General features: G+C 40.5%; 2 protein-coding genes across 2 annotated transcripts in view; both read right to left on the bottom strand.

Annotated features, from left to right (window-relative positions):
• NDFIP1 (Nedd4 family interacting protein 1) overlaps positions 1–11,061 on the bottom strand; it is a 56,822-nt gene extending 45,761 nt beyond the window's left edge. Inside the window, exon 1 of the mRNA XM_047858651.1 lies at positions 10,799–11,061. Coding sequence (XP_047714607.1) covers positions 10,799–10,861 — 63 coding nt within the window. The 5' untranslated portion in view covers positions 10,862–11,061. The remainder of the gene's footprint in view (positions 1–10,798) is intronic.
• Positions 10,902–11,450, bottom strand: LOC125164298 (putative uncharacterized protein encoded by MAPKAPK5-AS1). The gene is made up of 2 exons (XM_047856926.1): positions 11,314–11,450; positions 10,902–11,229 (listed from the first exon to the last, which is right to left on the bottom strand). The coding sequence occupies exons 1-2, from the start codon at positions 11,448–11,450 to the stop codon at positions 10,902–10,904; spliced, it is 465 nt and encodes a 154-aa protein (XP_047712882.1).
• Positions 11,451–18,663: the final 7,213 nt, after the last annotated feature.

Genomic DNA, 18,663 nt, shown 5'->3' with positions numbered 1-18,663 from the left:
TTAACCTTCCAAATAATAGTAGATGCTAACATAATAAGCCAACGATTACCTTTCACACCTCCCATAACTTTCTCTCCCCTTCTACTCAGCTGATCATTTTGGTCACAGCTGAAAGGTGGCAAGACGGCTGTGAAACTCACAATATCAAGTAACTGTGATCGCCTCACTTAACTCAGCCACCTGAAATAAAACTTGGCCAACACGCTTAAGACAATTAATGCTGCTACATACATGACTGAGTAGAACTGATTTTAACCACACCTTAAAATACTCTATCTGCGACAATTCAGTCACAGAAGGACAAAACTGCTGAAAACAACCTAGTATCAACCATCAATCATGTGTAAGATCCTCAAGGCTACAGATTGCCCCCAAATCATTCTTCTTATCCTATTTCAAGAGTAACATGACAATTTCAAAATTTCTGAAAATGCTACTACTAAAAGCAGTGAATAAGAATACTATAACTCAGGGCACCTGGGTGGCTCAGACGGTTAAGTGTCTGACTTCAGCTCAGGTCATGATCTCACAGTTTGTGAGTTCGAGCTCCGCGTTGGACTCTTGGCTGACAGCTCAGAGCTGGAGCCTGTTTTGGATTCCGTGTCTCCCTCTCTCTTGCCCTCCCCTCCTTGTGCACTCTATCTTTCTCAAAAATAAATAAATATTAAAATAAGTTAAAAAAAAAGAATACTATAACTCAAAGAGCCAACTTCTTTAAAAAAAAAAAAAAAGCTCTAGAACTTTTAAAATTAGTAGCTTCTCACTTTTACAAAGACTTTATTAAAACATCTCGTCAGGGGTGCCTGGCTGGCTTAGTTGGTGGAGCACATGACCCATGATCTCAGGGTTATGAGGTCATGTCCCACATCAGGTACAGAGATTACTTAAAAATAAAATCTTTAGGGGCCCCTGAGGGGCTCAATCAGTTAAGCATCCGACTTTGGCTCAGGTCATGATCTTGCCATTGATGGGTTCAGGCACCATGGCGGGCTCTGTGCTGACAATTCAGAGCCTGGAGTATGCTTCAGATTCTGTGTCTCCCTCTCTCTCTGCGCTTCTCTCTCTCTCTCTCCCTCCCTCTCTCTCTCTCTCTCTCAAAAATAAACATTAAAAAATTGTTTTAATAAATAAAATAAAAGCTTTAAAATAAAACCATCTAATCAGTAATAGTCCAGCTTCTATCACAAAGGAATAAAATTGTGTGACAGCAAGTGATGATTTTACTGTGAACTTAAAACTGCTCTAAAAAACAAAGTTTATTTGAAAAAATTTTAGTTACGATTTCTAAAAGCATTATTAATTATTTTCTGGGACATACAATATTTGAAGCTGACCAGAAGGGAAAGATTTACAAACAGAATGCTTTGACTAGTACTGTAAAATTACAAAATGGTATTCTATACTCAATGACCCATCTGTTTCTAAAATATACTATTAAGATAACATTTTCTATATTTTTAAACAATGTATAATTTCTTTTATCTTTTAGCATAAACTCACCATCTATATTTACTGACATCACTTTTAAAAATAATTATTCATGAGGCGCCTGGGTGGCGTGGTCGGTTAAGCGTCCAACTTTGGCTCAGCTCGTGATCTCACGTTTCGTGGGTTCGAGCCCCACATTGGGCTCTCTGCTCTCAGTGCAGAGCCTGCTTCAGATCCTCCATCCCCCTCTCGCTCTCTCAAAAATAAATAAATAAACATTAAAAAAAAATTTAATAATTATTACAAAAGACGTTTGCTAAATCATCCGTAGAATGCTGTCTCTTTGGATCAAAGCCACCAGCTCCTATATGCAAAAGCAATCAATTATAAAGCTGGAAGGAATTAAAGTGATAATAATAGTCCAACTACTTCATTTTACACAATACAAAATAAGGCCAGAATAAGAGGTTAAAATTCTCACCCACAGTCACACAACCTCTTACTTCATGATAGAAGCTGGAGTATTACTGATTAGATGTTTTAATAAAGTTCTTTTATGTTCTCCTAACCCAGTCTCTACTTAGTGCCCAAAGTGAACCCTCCAGATATAAAGTCTACATGACCAGCTTCAAAAACTGCTTACTGGAGTGCCTGGCTGGCTGAGTTGGTAGAGCTCTTGACTTGAGGATCATGAGTTTGAGCCCCATGTTGGATGTAAAGATTACTGAAAAACAACAACAACAAACCTGCTTATTAACGCAGAGGTATGTGAAGAGTTTGGATGCTACAACATAAAGCTCCTAAAATGAAAGCTTCAAAATACTAACACTGTATTCCCGATTCCCTAGTTCACAAAATTTCATCTAAATTTAACAAGGACAAAATAAATTAAGAACAATTTAGTAACAAAGAAAATAGCAAAATAAGCAGAGAATTCTATAGAAAAAAGACCGTAGAGGTTAAAGGGACTTGGGTTTTACCTACAGTGCTTTCAGTTTTTACAGCACTGTATTCATTGTTAATCAGACCTTAATGCTTAAGATGAATGTGAGTAATAAATATACGAATTTATTTTATACTAATCTTGCAGCTTGTAAGTTGAAACTATTTCCAAATTAGTTTGTAAAGCAATTTTTTTACAAGCAAAACATGACTGGGGCACCGCCTGGCTCAATCGGTGGAGCATGTGACTATTGATCTTGGGCTTATGAGTTCAAGCTCCACATTGGTGGAGAGAGTCCTTAAAAATAAAACCTTTAAAAAAACGAATAAAACTGGGGTGCCTGGGTGGCTCAGTCTGTTAAGTGGCCAACTTTGGCCTAGGTCATGATCTCATGCTTCATGAGTTCAAGCCCCATGTTGCGTTCTGTGCTGACAGCTCAGAGCCTGAAGCCTGCTTTGGATTCTGTGTCTCCCTCTTTCTCTGCCCCTCCCCTGCCTGTGCTCTCTCTCTCTCTCAAAAAAAAAATGGGTAAACATTACAAAAAATAAAAAACAAAAACAAAGCTTATAAAAAATTTAATATAAAAAGCACATGATTATTAACAAAAATTTGGGAAAAAAAGAAATCCCTCCTATCATTTTTCTTAACAATCTATTATAAATGTATGAAACAACCCCACTAAAGATGAGGGGAAAGGTACGACCTAAGCAACTTTGGAAATGAGTAGTCTGAAAACCTAAAAGCAAAGAAACTATACATTAGCCCTGTCCTCTAGTTGAGAAAGCTGTTTCCCACAGAGGAATAGGTTAACATTTGTGACACCACTCCACACGTATGTTAGAATTAAAGAATTAAGTAAATGGATGGCGGGTAGTGGGAGCAAGGTTTCTCACTACTGAACGGGAATTTACAGAGGGGCCAGGGCAGGAGGCTAGAGTGATCCACATAGTAATGGGTTAGACTTGGTTAGCTTAACATAGATACAGGTGATTACATATAGAAATGCATACAGATAGGTATACACACATATATTTCTCTCCTCTGTCAACCGAAAGGGCCTAGTAGCAATGAGCACAGATCTTGGTTTCTAACACCATTCTCCAATTAAAGGAGCCAGGGCTCCCTGGAGAAATGTCTGGTTCTAGGGTGGCACAGGAAATACACATGATGATCCTGGTGCCAAATGCAAGGAAGTGCTTAAAAAAAACCAAAAGATGGAGCCAGGTGAGAGGGACACAAGTGCCAACTGAAAGAGTTCCAATGACCAAAAGTGCAACAATTTGAGGCATAAAATAGTACTGGATTATAACTCAAAGAATAAAATAAACGAGTCCACACTGATATCAATGAATAAATAGATACAAAGAGATAAATGTTGCACGCAGAAAAATTCTGAATAATTTATGCAAATACTCTGCCCTCCACAAGGTGGAGCATAACTCTTCAATCCTTAAGTGCATATGGTACATAGACTACGACTTCCTTACAAAGAGCACAGCATGAAAGGCAGGGAGTGGGGGAGTAATTTTACAGTAGAGAAATCTGACAAACACCACGTCAGCCAGGTGATCAAGGTCAACATCGACAATGTTATGTTGGTTGTATGCATTCTTGATATGATATGATGGAAATGGCACTTTACATCTGTGGTCTTCCTCACCAAAACCCACAACCCAATTTAATCATGGAAAACGATTTAGACAAATGCAATTGACTACATAAGCAGATGGACGTTAGGTAAACCTATTGTAACTGCTTCAAAATGTATATAAATAAAACCACCGTGCTGTACACCTTAATCTTATACAGTGATGTATGTCAATTATTTATCAATAAAACTGCAAAAAAAAAAAAATCATTTGAGGGACAGTCTACAAACACCTGATTCAAACTCCTCAAAACTGTCACGGTCATCAAAAACAAGGCAAATTTGAGAAACCATCACAACCAAGAGGATCCTTAGGTAACATGACGACCAAATGTAAAGTGGTAACCTGTATGGTACTATGGAACATAAAAAGATTAAAAAATGAAAATCTGAATAAAGAATGGATTTTAATTAATAATAATGTTTCCGTATTGGCTCGTTAATGTCATAAACATACTATGCTAATAAATGATGTTAATAGGGAAAACTGGTTCTGGGGTACATGAAAACTGTTATCTTCTCAATGTTTTTGAAAAATCTAAAAATGTTTCAAAAATTAAAGTGTATTTAAAAAATGTTTCAAAGACTTATTTTAAAAAGTAAAGGGAAGGGGCATCTGGGTGGTTCAGTCAGTTAAGTGTCTGACTCTTGATTTCAGCTCAGGTCTTCATCTCAGGGTCGTGAGTTCAAGCCCCACGTTTCACATGGAGCCTACTTTAAAAAATAATAAAAGGGAAAGGGAAAAAATTTTTTTTTAATATTTATATATTTTTGAGAAAGAGAGCACACACAAGCACGAGAGGGACAGGGAGAGAGAGGGAGACACAGAATCCCAAGCAGGCTCCAGGCTCTGAGCTGTTTGTGCAGAGCCCAATGCAGGGCTCAAACCCACAAAGTGTAAGATCTCGACCTAAGCTAAAGTTGGACACTTAACCAACCGAGCCACCCAGGTGCCCTGGGGAAAAAAATTTGTAAAGCCTGAAGAATGCAAACAAACTTGAGGGGTAGTTACACCTCTGAGAAGAGATTGGGAGGGAAATCAAGCTTTCCTTTACAAGTGTTCTGTCTGGCTCTAGTATACAAAGAGTATCTGTGTACCATTGTATAACAACAAATGTTTAATTTGTTTTTTCTTTAATGCTTATTTTTGAGAGAAAGAGACAGCATGAGCAGGGGAGGGGCAGAGAGACAGGGAGACACAGAATCTGAAGCAGGCTCCAGGCTCTGACCTGTTAGCACAGAATCCGATGCAGGGCTTGAGATCATCAGCCATGAGCTGAAGTCAGACACTTAACTGACTGAGCCACCCAGACACCCCAACAAATGTTTAATTTTAAATGACACACTTAAGCACGGAATAATAAATAAAATCAAAGTGTTATTAAACAGAAGCCATTCCCTAAGCTCTTATATTTCTGTTCATAAACCATCCAATTTCCAGAAAAACCTCCAAATCCTTTTCAAGCAGCTCATTAACTAGTAACTGATATTACTATAATATATGAATTTAAAAGAAAAACTGTCCATATTGCTAAGGGGGATAAAAAAATACATCTACACACACACAAAACATACATATATATATATGTGTGTGTGTATATATATATATATATATATTTACACATGTGAAAGAAATTGCTTTAATCAGTAAGAAAATATTTCACCTGAAACATTCTGAAATTGATCAGTATTTAGACCCAGTACTTATAACTTTTAATATAAATTGTGTTATTCAAAAAAAAAATGAGTCATCCTAATTTTCATAGCAGGATGTGCTACATGATGTCTAATAACACTCACTTTATTACTACACTTGATGAGGCAACAACCCATAACTGCATTTCTATCTAGATAGCTACTAGAAACAGTAGCAACTGGAGTATGTAAAGCTCAACAAATTTAATACGTGATATTTAGCAATTGCCTATAGTGGCAAAAATGATCTGAGAATAAAGATAAGATCATCAGGCTGGTTATCAACATCAATCTCTAATTAAAGTGTTAGAAGCTGCTTTATCTAAACAGGCACCATCGACTACTACAAGTATATGGTTCCACTAAACAGTTGTACTTGTTCAAAGACAATGTAAGAATAAATTATTAAGAAACCAAAGCAATTATTTTAAAGCCCTAAGAACAAATAAATCAGAAAATGGCACCTGAACCTCTTCAGGCCTTCTTTTTTTTTTTTTTTTTTTTTAATTAGTAAGAATACAAAGTCACTCTCATAGGATTTATTTCATAATACAATGTTATGTCAGGTAACATGATACATGGGTGTCTAGCATAAAGTAATGTGAAGTTATGTTCGGGCAAACCAGCCGGTGGCATCAGTTGAGATGATGCCAGGATTTCCTCAATTGGGCCTTAGTCCCTACCCAAACCAAGGAGTTCTGCCTTGGTTAAATCTGGTTAAATCTGGTTAAACCTGCCTTGGTTAAATCTCCCCTAAGAAGTGGTCACCAGTAAGACCAGACAAGAAAATAACAATGGATCAGCAAGAATCATCGCTGCTACACAAAAAACACTCACTGCTTACCAAGAGGGAGTCAAATACCAATCACAGTTGTAATCTACAGCTCCTGACACTCACAAATCCTGTTTCCATATTCATAATAAATTGCAAAAGTGCCCTCATGATATATTTCTCATGGGATACTATCTGCTTACATCTTTTAGAGTTACAAAAAAAAAATTTATGGATGTAATGACATCCATTCTAGGATTTGCTTCAAAATAATGGTGGGGAGTATAAATGAAACAATATTACCCATTTGCTGATCAAGGCTGAAGCAGAGTGATGAGTACATTAGATTTATTACACCATATTTTAGTATGTTTGGAATTTTCATGGTAAAATGTTGAAAATGTAAATATTATTAAGAAATGACTCTACTCCTACAACTCAACAAAAAGCAAACAACCCAATTCAAAAATGGAATATACATTTCTCCAAAGGCATACAAATGGCCAATAAGCACAAAATCCTCAATATCACTAATCATTAGGGAAATGTAAATCAAAAAATAAAACTTCATGCCCATTAAGATAGCTTTATCAAAAAAATAAAATAACAAGTATTGACGAAGATGTTAAAAATTGGAACACTGTGCCACCCCCCAAAAAAATAATTGGAACTCTCACACACTGCTGGTGGGAATGTAAAATGGTGTAGGTACTGTGGAAACAACTCTACCCATCTTCTCAAAAGTTTTGGAAAAGTTTTCTTTGATCATTGGCCATATAGGCCACCAAGACAGCAAAATAACCTTAAAATCTGGACATAACATCCTAAGAGGCATTCCAAGATATAATTATGACTTTTGAAAATAAAAAAATAAAACCACATGGGCACTTTTCACCCTTCCTCCAGGATCGTGACTTCATCTAACACTTTAGCATAAATATGGTTTGACTTGGAAGAGATGAAATTCTTTCTGTGATCTTTCAAAACCTTCCTCTGCAATCCTGAAAGAATTTATCCAAAAAGATATCATTCCCAAAGCTGCTCTACAGTGTCATCAGACGATACAAACTTATTAGTGATGCTTATAAGCAGTCAACTTCTTCAGCAGGCAATGAGTGCAGTCAAAAGCTAAACATTCTACAGTCTATTTTTAGGCCTATATGGCAGTGTCATTGTTGCGCCCTGAGATTAGATTCAAATTCAAAGATCTCAAAACATTTAGGAAAGTATCTGGCAAAATTCAGGATACAGGCAAAGATCCATTCTAGTGAGGCCAAGAGGTCTTAGAATGGATGAACAGGAATAAAAGTCTGCAGAGAGAGCAACACATAACAAGTTTCTCAGGCTTACCTAGACCCTCTGAAACAGTGCTTCTGAATGTTTGGATATACAATCTGTTTCAAAATGCAAAAAGGGGAAAAAAAAAATAAAGTCACAGGGAAACTATGAGCTCAGACTTTCTGTGCATCATGATGCTAAGTTCAAGTTATGCACATGGTGTCCTACTGATAAAAAGACCATAAAGGCAAAACTGTGTTTGTATTTAGTAATGAATTTTACAGTCTTCAACTGCATTTACTTTACTAGAGGACCAGCTCAATTTGATTAACCAGATCAAGTAGAAGTCAGAACGGCCTTTTGTGACAACCAGAGTATCATGCTCCTATCAAGTTGCCTGGACAATTCACCAACATTCTATAATGCAAAACCCTTTTAAATATGTATATTCTCTGACGAAACATTTCCAACCCTAAAAACTTATACTAAGAAAAAAATTAAAACACAAATAAAATTTATACTAAGGAAAACAGATGATGTATATAAAAGAAACTTCAGTGAATGAAAAAAATTATGAACATACTTAGTGACCAACAGGCAACTGACTTGAACTATAGCACAGCCATAATTACATGCTTTGCAGGCATTAAAATACTAACGCACCTTATATTACCTGTATTGTGTGCCTCTGTACATAAGTGCGAACATAGACACATATATGCAACTCTATGAATGCACTTGTGTCTCAGAACAAGATACACAGGGGCACAGTCGGTATGTAAACATACACATGTGCACCTATGCACAAAATGTGTATAAGTATAATCAGGGGCCCATAGAACAGTACATGTGTGCAAAGATGTACCTCTATATATACACGTATGGGTACATAAGAAAATACATAGGCACATATATATCTGCTAATGCACATGCCTATATTTGGAACGTGAGCCTGTGTTTTAAGCAGGTGAGTGTGTATTTATCCTTGTAATCACTACTTAGAAGCTGTGACCTTGAGCAAGTTAAGTAGCCTCTTGGAGTCTTGACTTTGTCATCTATACAATCATACCAAACACTGCCTCATGGGGGTTTTATGAGGATTAGTGAAATAATGGATGTAAAGCACTTAGTCCTGTGATTGCCACAAAGTAAATGCTCAATCAATATTAGCTTTCCTTATCTGTACAAATGCATACTGATTTATATTTGTGTATATTTACATACCTATAAGTCCACAAAGATACACATCAAAATACTAACTCTGGTTACCCATGGGGGATAGGTTTCATTGTGGGGTTTCTTAGACGAGGCTGACTTTCATATTTTGCAATTTTTCTAGGAAGATTATTTCTTTTTCCATGCTGTTTTTGGAAGTTATTTCTCCAAAATAATGATTTTTAAAAAATAAAATAAGGACAGCCTGTCCCTGGCATACTTCAATTCTGCCTATTTAAAGCTATTAAGTACTACACCAAGAAATGTATACATAGTTTTAATACTCCAGCAGCAAAATTTTTGTATTCCAGCAATATGTCAGCATTACCTAATAGCTCAAGAAGATGGCAGTACAAAGAAAAGCCACAGCTTTTTGCTTGTTTGCCTTACCCAAGGCAGGATGAAAAGAATTAGAACACACTGTGGGGTACATGAGCTTTTTGAACACTGTGGTGACAGTTAAGTGACAACCGTCACTTGTATTTGATTAAACAGGGAGGAACCCAGAACCATGCCCAAGGTCATACAAAAAAGCATGTAACAGACCCCAGACAGTGAGAGATGTAAGGACTAGACTGCACTGCCAGTTTGGGCGTGTTTATGAAACCAAGAAGCTAAATTCTTAACCAGTCATTTCAGGAGTCCGGCTGGAGGAGGGAGGAAATTACAACACAGGGCTGATGACAGCAAAACAAACTGGTAACTGGCCGCACTGGGTTAATCTAGATGTTTTAATCATACCGGTTCTCCTTATTTCTAAAATACAAAACTGTAGATCATCAATGATAGGACATTTAATTTCATAAAAGCACGACTGACATCTGTATGCAAATTATACCAAAAACATCTGAAAGGACAAGATGCAAGCAGTTATCTGAGGTTCCAATCAACACCAGTTACTACCCGGCTTAATTTCCACAACTACGAAGTATTAGGTCAAATACCACTAAAAACCCTGCAGACTGTGAATTTCCGAGGGGAACCCAGCTACATACACAGGCGAGTAAAACAAGCAGCTCTTTTCCCCAGGGCCTCAATTTATAAATTATGACCCAGATAATACTCCAATCATCCCCTATACATTTCCTCCCCAGCCATGCTATTACATCTCTTTAAACGTCATTTCCAAGCTTTTAAAACACACACCCAGGCACACGCCCTGCAGCATTCAACGAAGCTCGACATTTTGGGGCTGGCCCCAGCTAAAAAAACATCGCCTTTTTCCAAATCTACTGCAAACTGTGGACTTGCCTCTCGTCTCATTTTTGACTTTTGTCTTAAAACAGAGACGAGGGGGATGGGTTTCCACAAACAGACTAGGCTCTGAAACCCTGAGCAATCGCATCTCGTTGCGGGGAGCTATCGGCCGCAGTAGCAGCGATTTTAATCTTTTCTCTCCACCTAGTTTCCTTTTCCATCTCAGGCGTGCTTTTTTTTTTTTTTTTTTTTTTTTCCTTTTCTTTTCTTTCCAATGACATCAAACCAAAGGTGGAAGAAGGAACACTGAATGCCCCCGGGCCGATGCCTCCCGAGGGTCTCGGGCTCCGACCCTCGGGGTCCTCGGGGACCCGCCCGCTGCGGAAACTGCGGAAAACGCTGCGGGGCAGAGGTTTTCCACAGCCCGAGTGCCGCCCCAGGTCGCCGAGGGACGGGCCAGAGCCTCGAATCCGAGCCCGGGGCGCGCCCGGCCCGCCCAGGCCCGGCGCGGCCTGTCAAGCCGCGGCGTCGCGTCGGCCACAGGCTGGGCCGGAGAGGCCTGAAGCGGCCGGCGGGCAGGGCCCTGGGTCCGGGGTCCGGGGAGGGATTCGGCGCCGCTCACCTGCTGGTACCGGCTGCCGCAGGCCGGCTCCACCGCCGCCAGCGCCGCCAACGCCAACGCCATGGCGCAGCTGGCCGCAGAGAAGAAAGGTGAGCAACCGAGCTCAAGGGACGCGGGCACAGCGGCCTGGGAGCGCGGAGGCCGAGAGGGTCGCGCCTCGGGTGGGTCTCGATGGCCAACGCCGCTTCCAGGCAAGCCGCTCTCCTCGGGTTGTGAGCGCCGCCGCGGAGGCTCCGACGCGGCCCCTGGGGAGGAGGCGGGGACGACGACGACGCGGCGGCGCCGCCGCCCCGCCCCCGACTCGCGCCGCGCGCCTCGGCGCGGCCCGGCCTCGCCCCGCGCCGCCGCCCTGGTCCCGCCGAGCACCCGCTCGGGGTGGGGGCCGCCCCTCCTTCCGAGCCCCGGGGGCTGAAGCGTCCGAGGCGTAGCCGCTGAAAAGGAATTATTCACCGAGGAGCACCTCGTGTGAGCTCTGAGATTCGCCTGTGTGTTCTCATCTAACCCTCATCTCACACCCCGACATGGGGGCCACAGCCCCGTTTAAGAAGTCATTGGCGCTCGGGGAGGTTGAGAGTCTGGCACAGCAGGGGTCTGATCCCTGATGCCTGCTGTGCAATCTCCGTTCTTTTCCAACTCCCTTCTTGTCTGCCATTTTCGTAGATCAGGGGTCTGTCAACCGCGGGGCAGAGGCCAAATCCGGTCCAGTGTCGGTAGAAAGTATAAGAAATTCAAATTTCATTGTCCATCAATTAAGTTTTATTGGAACACAGCCACTCCCATTTGTTGAGTACTGCCTTGCAAACCCTAAATTACGTGCCATCTAGCCCGTTACAGAAAAGTTTTCTGACCCAACATCCTCCAGAACGCTTTAGATTTCAAACAAAGCCTAGTTAGGGTAGATGATAATAATAGCATACTCATTTTTATTCAGTCCTTTAGTATTTTGACAGCCTCATCTGTGGACATAGACATGCTATTTTTCTGAACCAGAGCGCTCTGAGGAGGTGACACGAATGGCCAAACTCTAAAGATTCAGCCATGCAGAGAGCTTTCCAGGTAACAGGTATATTTGCAAAGGCAGTGAGGGGAACGAGAGCTTGCCTAGTGGAAGAACTGAAAGGAAGCAGGCAGAACTGCCATATAGGAGATACAATTATCAGTGTTTTCTAGGTGAGGAAATTATGCTTGAAGAGCTTAAAAATCTTAACCATGAACACAGAGCCAGTGAGAGGTAAAGCCGGAATGTAAAACCAGCGTTCTTAACCATTATCATGCAACTAAATTATGAACTCTGTGAAGATGAAAGTATGTATCTTTTAAATATTTTTCTATCTCCTATAGCACCTACCACAGTATAGCTATATACCAGGCATTTGAGGTCTGCTGTTTCTGCCACACCCAGCCATCTGGAATTGCTTCTACCCATGAGTCCAACAGAAAAAACCGCATCTTTGAAGCTTGTTGCAATTCCCATTTCTTCTTGATTGCCTTCCCAAGTCAGTAGTCTAGGGTTGGCATTAAGATGATCATTGTTTTAGCTTCTGATTTTCAAGTTTAGTTAACTACATATTTTTAAACAGAGCTGCGTTTGAACCTACCCTGAGGGTTCTGCATATACAAGCCGATTGTAATCAATAAAAATTCTAGATTTTTATCTTCCTCACTTTGAGTTCTCTATCAGTTTCCAAACTCCTACACGTCTGTCCCAATACCCAAGTGTTAGGCTCACATATTTACACCCTGGGGGGAGCGAACAAATCCAGCAACCTGCCAATCTGAGAGTCTCAAAGTGGTACGCTCCTTAGTCTGTCCCTTGTTTTAATCCAGAAAAACAACCTTTAAATGTAATAAGGTACCATGAATCATTCCACACATAATGCCCTATCTTGTGGTCTTATATAAGGAAAAAAATGTCTAATTTCAAATGAATTGAAATCTCACCAAGAGAAAGTAGAAATCCAGATTTCTTTGCCCAGATTATCTCAATTTACGTGTAAGAGGGAATAAAAAAGATGTCTGTGCTGCCGCATATGGCTTTTGGAGCAACAGCTGCCATCTTTACGCAGGTCTACAGCGCTGTGACGTTTGTGGAAAAAGATGTTGCTACCCTTCCAGTCTACCTCCTTCCTAAATTACTTTCTCCCTCAATAGCTGTACACTCCCTGCATATGAACATAATATAAATACTGGGCTTTCTCACTGGAATATTTTCTTTTGAAAGAAAAAAAAGTTCATCTGCAGCCTCCAATCTCCCTTTCCGATTCCTTTTCTGATATCCTGAACCGAAGTGTTTTGTGTTAACAGTAAAGACTTTGTCTTTTTTTTTTTTTTTTTTTTTTTTTGCCTCCGAGTTCCTCCAAGAGCTTTTAAGAAGTAAACGGAGATGATTTGTGTTGATTCAATGGAGGGGTAAATTGGGAAATTGAGAAACTGAGTCACCACCGTATAAGGTCTCCAGTTGGCAAGCAAACTGTACAGTGAAGGGGAAAACTCTGAGTTTCTGACTCACAGATCCATGCGTGCTGCAAGCCAAGCAGACAGAGAAGATAATCCAAGGCTATAAAAATTGCACTCTTTGGCTTCATCTCGAGATGTTGTCAAAGAGAGTTTCCACAGAGAAAGTTATTAATTTCAGATTGCTGCACTTAGAGACTTATTTCCCCACAGAATAGCAGTAATACTTTCCATGTGCAATACTTTTTATGTGAATTGCTGACTCTGAGTCATCCATCCTGAGAGAAGAGAAATATTATGGACGAGTAAAAGCGTCTGTTTCCCTCCCCCTCCCCAATTTAGATAAGAATCTCTTCCAGAATAGATGTGGTCTTCTGTCTCTCACATCCACCTGAGGCCTGTCCTAGGCAGTACTGAGCTCAGTAAGTAACCAAGAAGGGTTTGTTAAATTTTAAACAAAGCCTCATTGGTCTAATATCTCATTTCAGGCCTTGAATGTCTCCAGCTAATCTTTACAGGGATCCAACCGAACCATGCATTTCCATTTCCACTTACTTACTACTTCTTTCAATTCTCATTACATTACTGAGTTTCATTAAAGGCAAAGGTAGTACCTTCATATTATAAATAAAGACATTATCTACTGATAATTACCATGGTTTGTGGAGCACCTCCTGGATCTTGGACCCTTCCCTACATCACCTCCTTAATCCTCATAACAGCCCAATGCAGGTAGAGAGATTCAGGAGATGTACCTCACTTGCTCAGCTAGCAATGGTGGAACCACAATGCAAACTTAGATCTGTCCGATAACAAAACTTGAACACTTCTCCATATGTAGAGGAGAATATAAGACATAGAGGGACCAGCCTCATCCTTGGAGTCTTCACAATGAAATAGAGAAGACAGTAAACACATGTTCAAGACCTGTTTTTAAAATATAACATTTGCAAGTTAATTACAGCTGTCTTGGGCTATATTAACTAAAGATGGTGAAAAGAATTATGGGATCAGTTGTGATAATCCGGTAAGGATGGAAGAGAGAGGGTTTTGAATGAGGAAAAGGCTTTCCCATGATGGGGGGAAAGGCACACCAGGTCATGAGTATGCTTGTACAAAAACTTAGAAGAGGGGTCAACAAACTGTTACGTAAAGAGATACATAGTACTGTAAATATTTGGGGCTTTGTGGGCCACAAGCTTTCTGTCATAACTATTCTACTTTGCCACTGTGTTGTGAACACAGCCCTAGACAACACCAAGCAAACTGGCATGGCTGTGTTCTAATAACATTTTATTTATGGACACTGAAATTTGAATTAATTTTATGTGTCATGAAATATTATGCTTCTTTTGATTTTTTTCAACTATGTAAAAAATGTGAAAAATTATTTTCAACTCTCAGATCATACAAAAACAGGTAGTAGGCTGGATTTGGCCCTCAGGCAGTAGTCTGCCAAACCCTAGCTTCCTAGCAGGACAAAAAAATTTATCCACTAAGAGCTTGAGTGGGAAATTTAAACCACAGAGTAAGGCAGAAGGCCTAATGGAGAGGCAAAGGAGAGAGAAGAGGATGGGAATTTATAAAAGATCTTAAAATATAAATGGCTTCTGCAAAAAAATAAGCCAGAGGAACAATGTAGGTCAGTTAGGGATCCGCCATGAGATTTCTGATTCCTTAGCTTACCTTCTTGCCCCTGGAATGCAATTGATTTATTTATTCATTCAACAAATTGAGCACCAATATGGGCAATTGTTGTGGCTTTCTGCCTAAGACCTGAAACTATAAAAAGAATACTGTGGTTTCTCATTTATTCTCCAAAATGAAATTAAGAAATGCTAAGGGTGGTTATTTAACATATCATAAGATTTGGCATGTTATGTCTTTTATTCATTTCCATGTATTTTCTAAAATTTTTAAAGTTTATTTATTTATTTTGAGAGAGAGAGAGAAAGAGAGCATGGAAGAAGCAGAGAAAAAACGAGAGAGAAAATCTCAAGCAGGCTCTGCACTGTCAGTACAGAGCCTGATGCAGGGCTCGAACTCACAAACCATGAGATCATGACCTGAGCCAAAACCAAGAGTTGGACACTTAACTGACTGAGCCCCCCAGGTGCCCCTCATTTCCAAGTATTTTCTAATTTCACTTGTGATTTCTTAGACCCACTGGTTACTTGGTATGTGGTCTAATTTTGACTTATCTGTGCATTCCCACGTTTGTTTTTGTCATTGATTGCTAACTTCATTCCATTGTGATTGGAGAACATACTTTGTATTATTTCAATCCTTTTCAGTTCATTGAGGTCTGTGGTATGCCCTAGCCCTTGGTCTGTCCTGGAGAATGGTCCATGTTCATGTGAAAAGAACATCTACTCTGCTATTGTTGGGTAGATGTGTTTATAGGTGTGTCTATTAGGCCTAGTTGGCTTATGGTGAAGTTCAAGTCTTCTGTTTCCTTGTTGATCTTCTGCCTAGTTGTTCTAGCCATTATTGAAAGTGGATTGTTGAAGTCTCCCAACTATTGTAGAATTGTCTATTTCTCCTTTCACTGATGTCAGTTTTGCTTCATATAGTTTAGTGCTTTAGTGTTAGGTACACATATGTTTATAGTGTTTACTTATTTTATACACTGTCTTGATCCAAAGAGGATTTAAGTGATTGCAATACAAGTAAAAAAATCATATATTAGAAGTAGATAAGAAAGGAAAAGCAAAACAAGAATAGCAACATGAAATAGACCTTGCCTTCTTGTTCACTGTTATCTCCATAGGAACAGAGCCTGGCATATAATAGGCCCTTGTAGGATTGAAATAACATCAGGAATGAGTTTAACACAAAAATGAAGTTATACACGTTACAAGCTCACCATAAATTTGCCACCCAATAAGTGGAGACCTGATTGGTTATACATTTGATAGAGAAGGAACCTGAGCTAAATAAAACGAGATACCGAGACCAAGAAAGAAATTTGTCCCAAGAGCCCTCACTAACATTTAGTTATAAAGATGCTGACCTGACCCCTCTGTCCTAAACAGAATACGCACATGCTTTAAGTTTTGGGGAATCCCTCCTGCCAGGGGAGATGCTACAACTGGTCCTCCATGTATTGACTGCCACATTTGATTGTGTAAATTGTGCACTGACCCACTCCAGATGTAGCCAGGCCACTATAGTCTATGCAAACAACACCCCCCACCCTGCATTTGGGCAATATACATTTTATGCATTCCCATAAAATCTTTAAGTGATCCCACCCCGACAAGTGGCTCACCATACATTTAGGGGTGTTGTGGGTGGCCAAGAAATGAGGAATGAAGAACAGTGAAGTGTCCACAGGGAAACCAAGTGTGTGATTCTCATCTTTGGACACAACGTACCAACCAAATGCTTGAACTAAGTGCCTTGAACACAAGAACAAGGTGACTAGGGAAAGCCCTTAATTCTCCAACCCTCAGGCTGATTCCTAAGGTAAGAAAAGGGTTTCTCACATTTCCCAAGTGGGTAGTTTTCTCACTGTGTTTAGGGAGTATCATAAGAAACAGGACTACACAAGGGAAATACTGAAGCTAGGAGATCTGCACTGCCCGTGGTATGGCAGGGGAGAAACAGCTTGTGCTAATTATGACACCAAAGACAAGCTGCCCGCAGGGACCCCCACTGCAAGAAGCCGATGTTGGCTTAAGCTCAGCCACAGCTTGTGGGCATGCATACTGGTTGCCACAGGTCTTCAGGGAACTCTGTCTGGGTGACTTAGAGCAGGCCTCAGGCAAAGAACAAGGGAGACTCTCTTGTTCTAAATAAGATTGCATGAGGACCAGGAAATCATACCTTAGTTTTAAAGCGGTGTTGAAATCCTGGCCAAATGATTCAGGAACTCCTCTAACATTATGTCTGTGTGGGGCTCTCCTTCATTCACGACATCTTCAGTAACAAAGCCCGGAGATAGAGCCTTTGCTCTATGCCAGATTACTCCCCTAGAGTCAGCTGTACCATGGGAGAGTAATAGTGCAAGGTGGGACGGCCCCCTGGAACTCAGACTTTCCAGAGCTGATCGTGACCAGACAGGTCACAAAACCACCAATTTCAATTTCAAATAGTACAATTGTCCACCAACTTGGCGGCTGAATGGAAGTTGTGTTTTTCGTTCTTGAAACACCAAACATCCTCTTGCCTTGTCGTTCCTTTACCTGTTGAGCCAGTGTCACTCTAAGCAAACATGGCCAATATACTAGTCTACAGGTCATCCAGAATATCGGCCTAAATTGCCATTGATGTTTCTTACCATAAAAATTTAAAGACACACTTTTTTTTTGTTCACTTCCCTAAAAAGGTTACCTCCAATGTCACTGCCCCCAAGAACACTACTTTAATAACTCATACACACTGAACACGTCCTTTATGCTGGAGACTGTGCCAAACAATTTACATTTTCTATGTTTCATAAAAAAAGCAAACAAACATAAGTTGGAACCTATTTTATCTCTATTCTCTTGAGGAGGGAACAAGTTGCTGGAGGTAGTTATCTTGCCTATGTGTGTACCACAGAAGATGAGAGGGGAAAGGGCTTTTGAAATCATTTGATTTGATCCTTCATTTTACAGATGTGGAAGCTGAGCTCAGAGAGGTTAAGTCACATGCCTGTGATCACACAGCCAGGAAGTGGCAGAGCTGATCCTTAACATAAGCTTCCTTCCATCCTCGAACCATACAATCTACCACCTTGGGTTAACACACATCACCCTGGCCTCCTGTACTCTGAGAGCCTGTGGCCCAATCTTTTGTGATTTGAGGATTTGTGCCATCCCCGATGTGCTGTCGTCATGCAACCAAACTGTGACTCAGAAGAAGGGGGAGGGGGCATCATGCTCTTGCTGCATCTGATTGATGATGAAGTCAAACTTCATGACTCACAACACGCTGAAGCTCCCCGCCCTTCACACCTTTCCCCACAAGAAACCCACCAGGTTCTTGGTTACCTTTCGAGTGTTTCGTGGGTGGCACAGAACGTATCCAAAAATAGATCTGTCCCCAGCTCCCCCAGAAGAGACTTGCAGCCTAAAAATGTCACTCTGTCTCCCTTCCAAAACAGACACCACTGCCTGGGGCGTAGCCCTTCCTGCCCAACCTGGTGGCCTAAAGATGAGCTTTCCTCCCATCTGGATATTAGACTTCCTTCTTGGGGAGGGGAGAGGAGTGCCTGTTGCCAGCAGGAAAAAAAAAAAGACCTTTCATGCAATCTTTGGCAACAATTGATCTGAGGCAGCCTCATTTCAAGCAAACAGGTGTGGTCTAGTCTTTTACCTTCTGAAGACCAACTAAATGGGACAATGTACGTAAAAGTACTTTGTAAATTGCAAATACCGGGAACTATCACGAGGCTTTGCATGTGTTCCCTGAATCTTCAAAATCCA

Source organism: Prionailurus viverrinus, chromosome A1 (assembly GCF_022837055.1).
Source record: "Prionailurus viverrinus isolate Anna chromosome A1, UM_Priviv_1.0, whole genome shotgun sequence".
NCBI lineage: Eukaryota > Metazoa > Chordata > Mammalia > Carnivora > Felidae > Prionailurus > Prionailurus viverrinus.
Note: the sequence above shows the minus strand (reverse complement) of the source record. Positions and strands in the feature narration are given on the sequence as shown.

What these genes read in the sequence shown, in the direction of transcription:
- LOC125164298 (XM_047856926.1), bottom strand. Translation starts at nt 11,450, where the DNA reads ATGGCAGACAAGAAGGGAGTTGGAAAAGAACGGAGATTGCACAGCAGG. An exon ending in GCTGTGGCCCCCATGTCGGG is followed by an intron (nt 11,230 to 11,313) that starts GTGTGAGATGAG and finishes ATTCCTTTTCAG; the next exon opens with CGGCTACGCCTCGGACGCTT.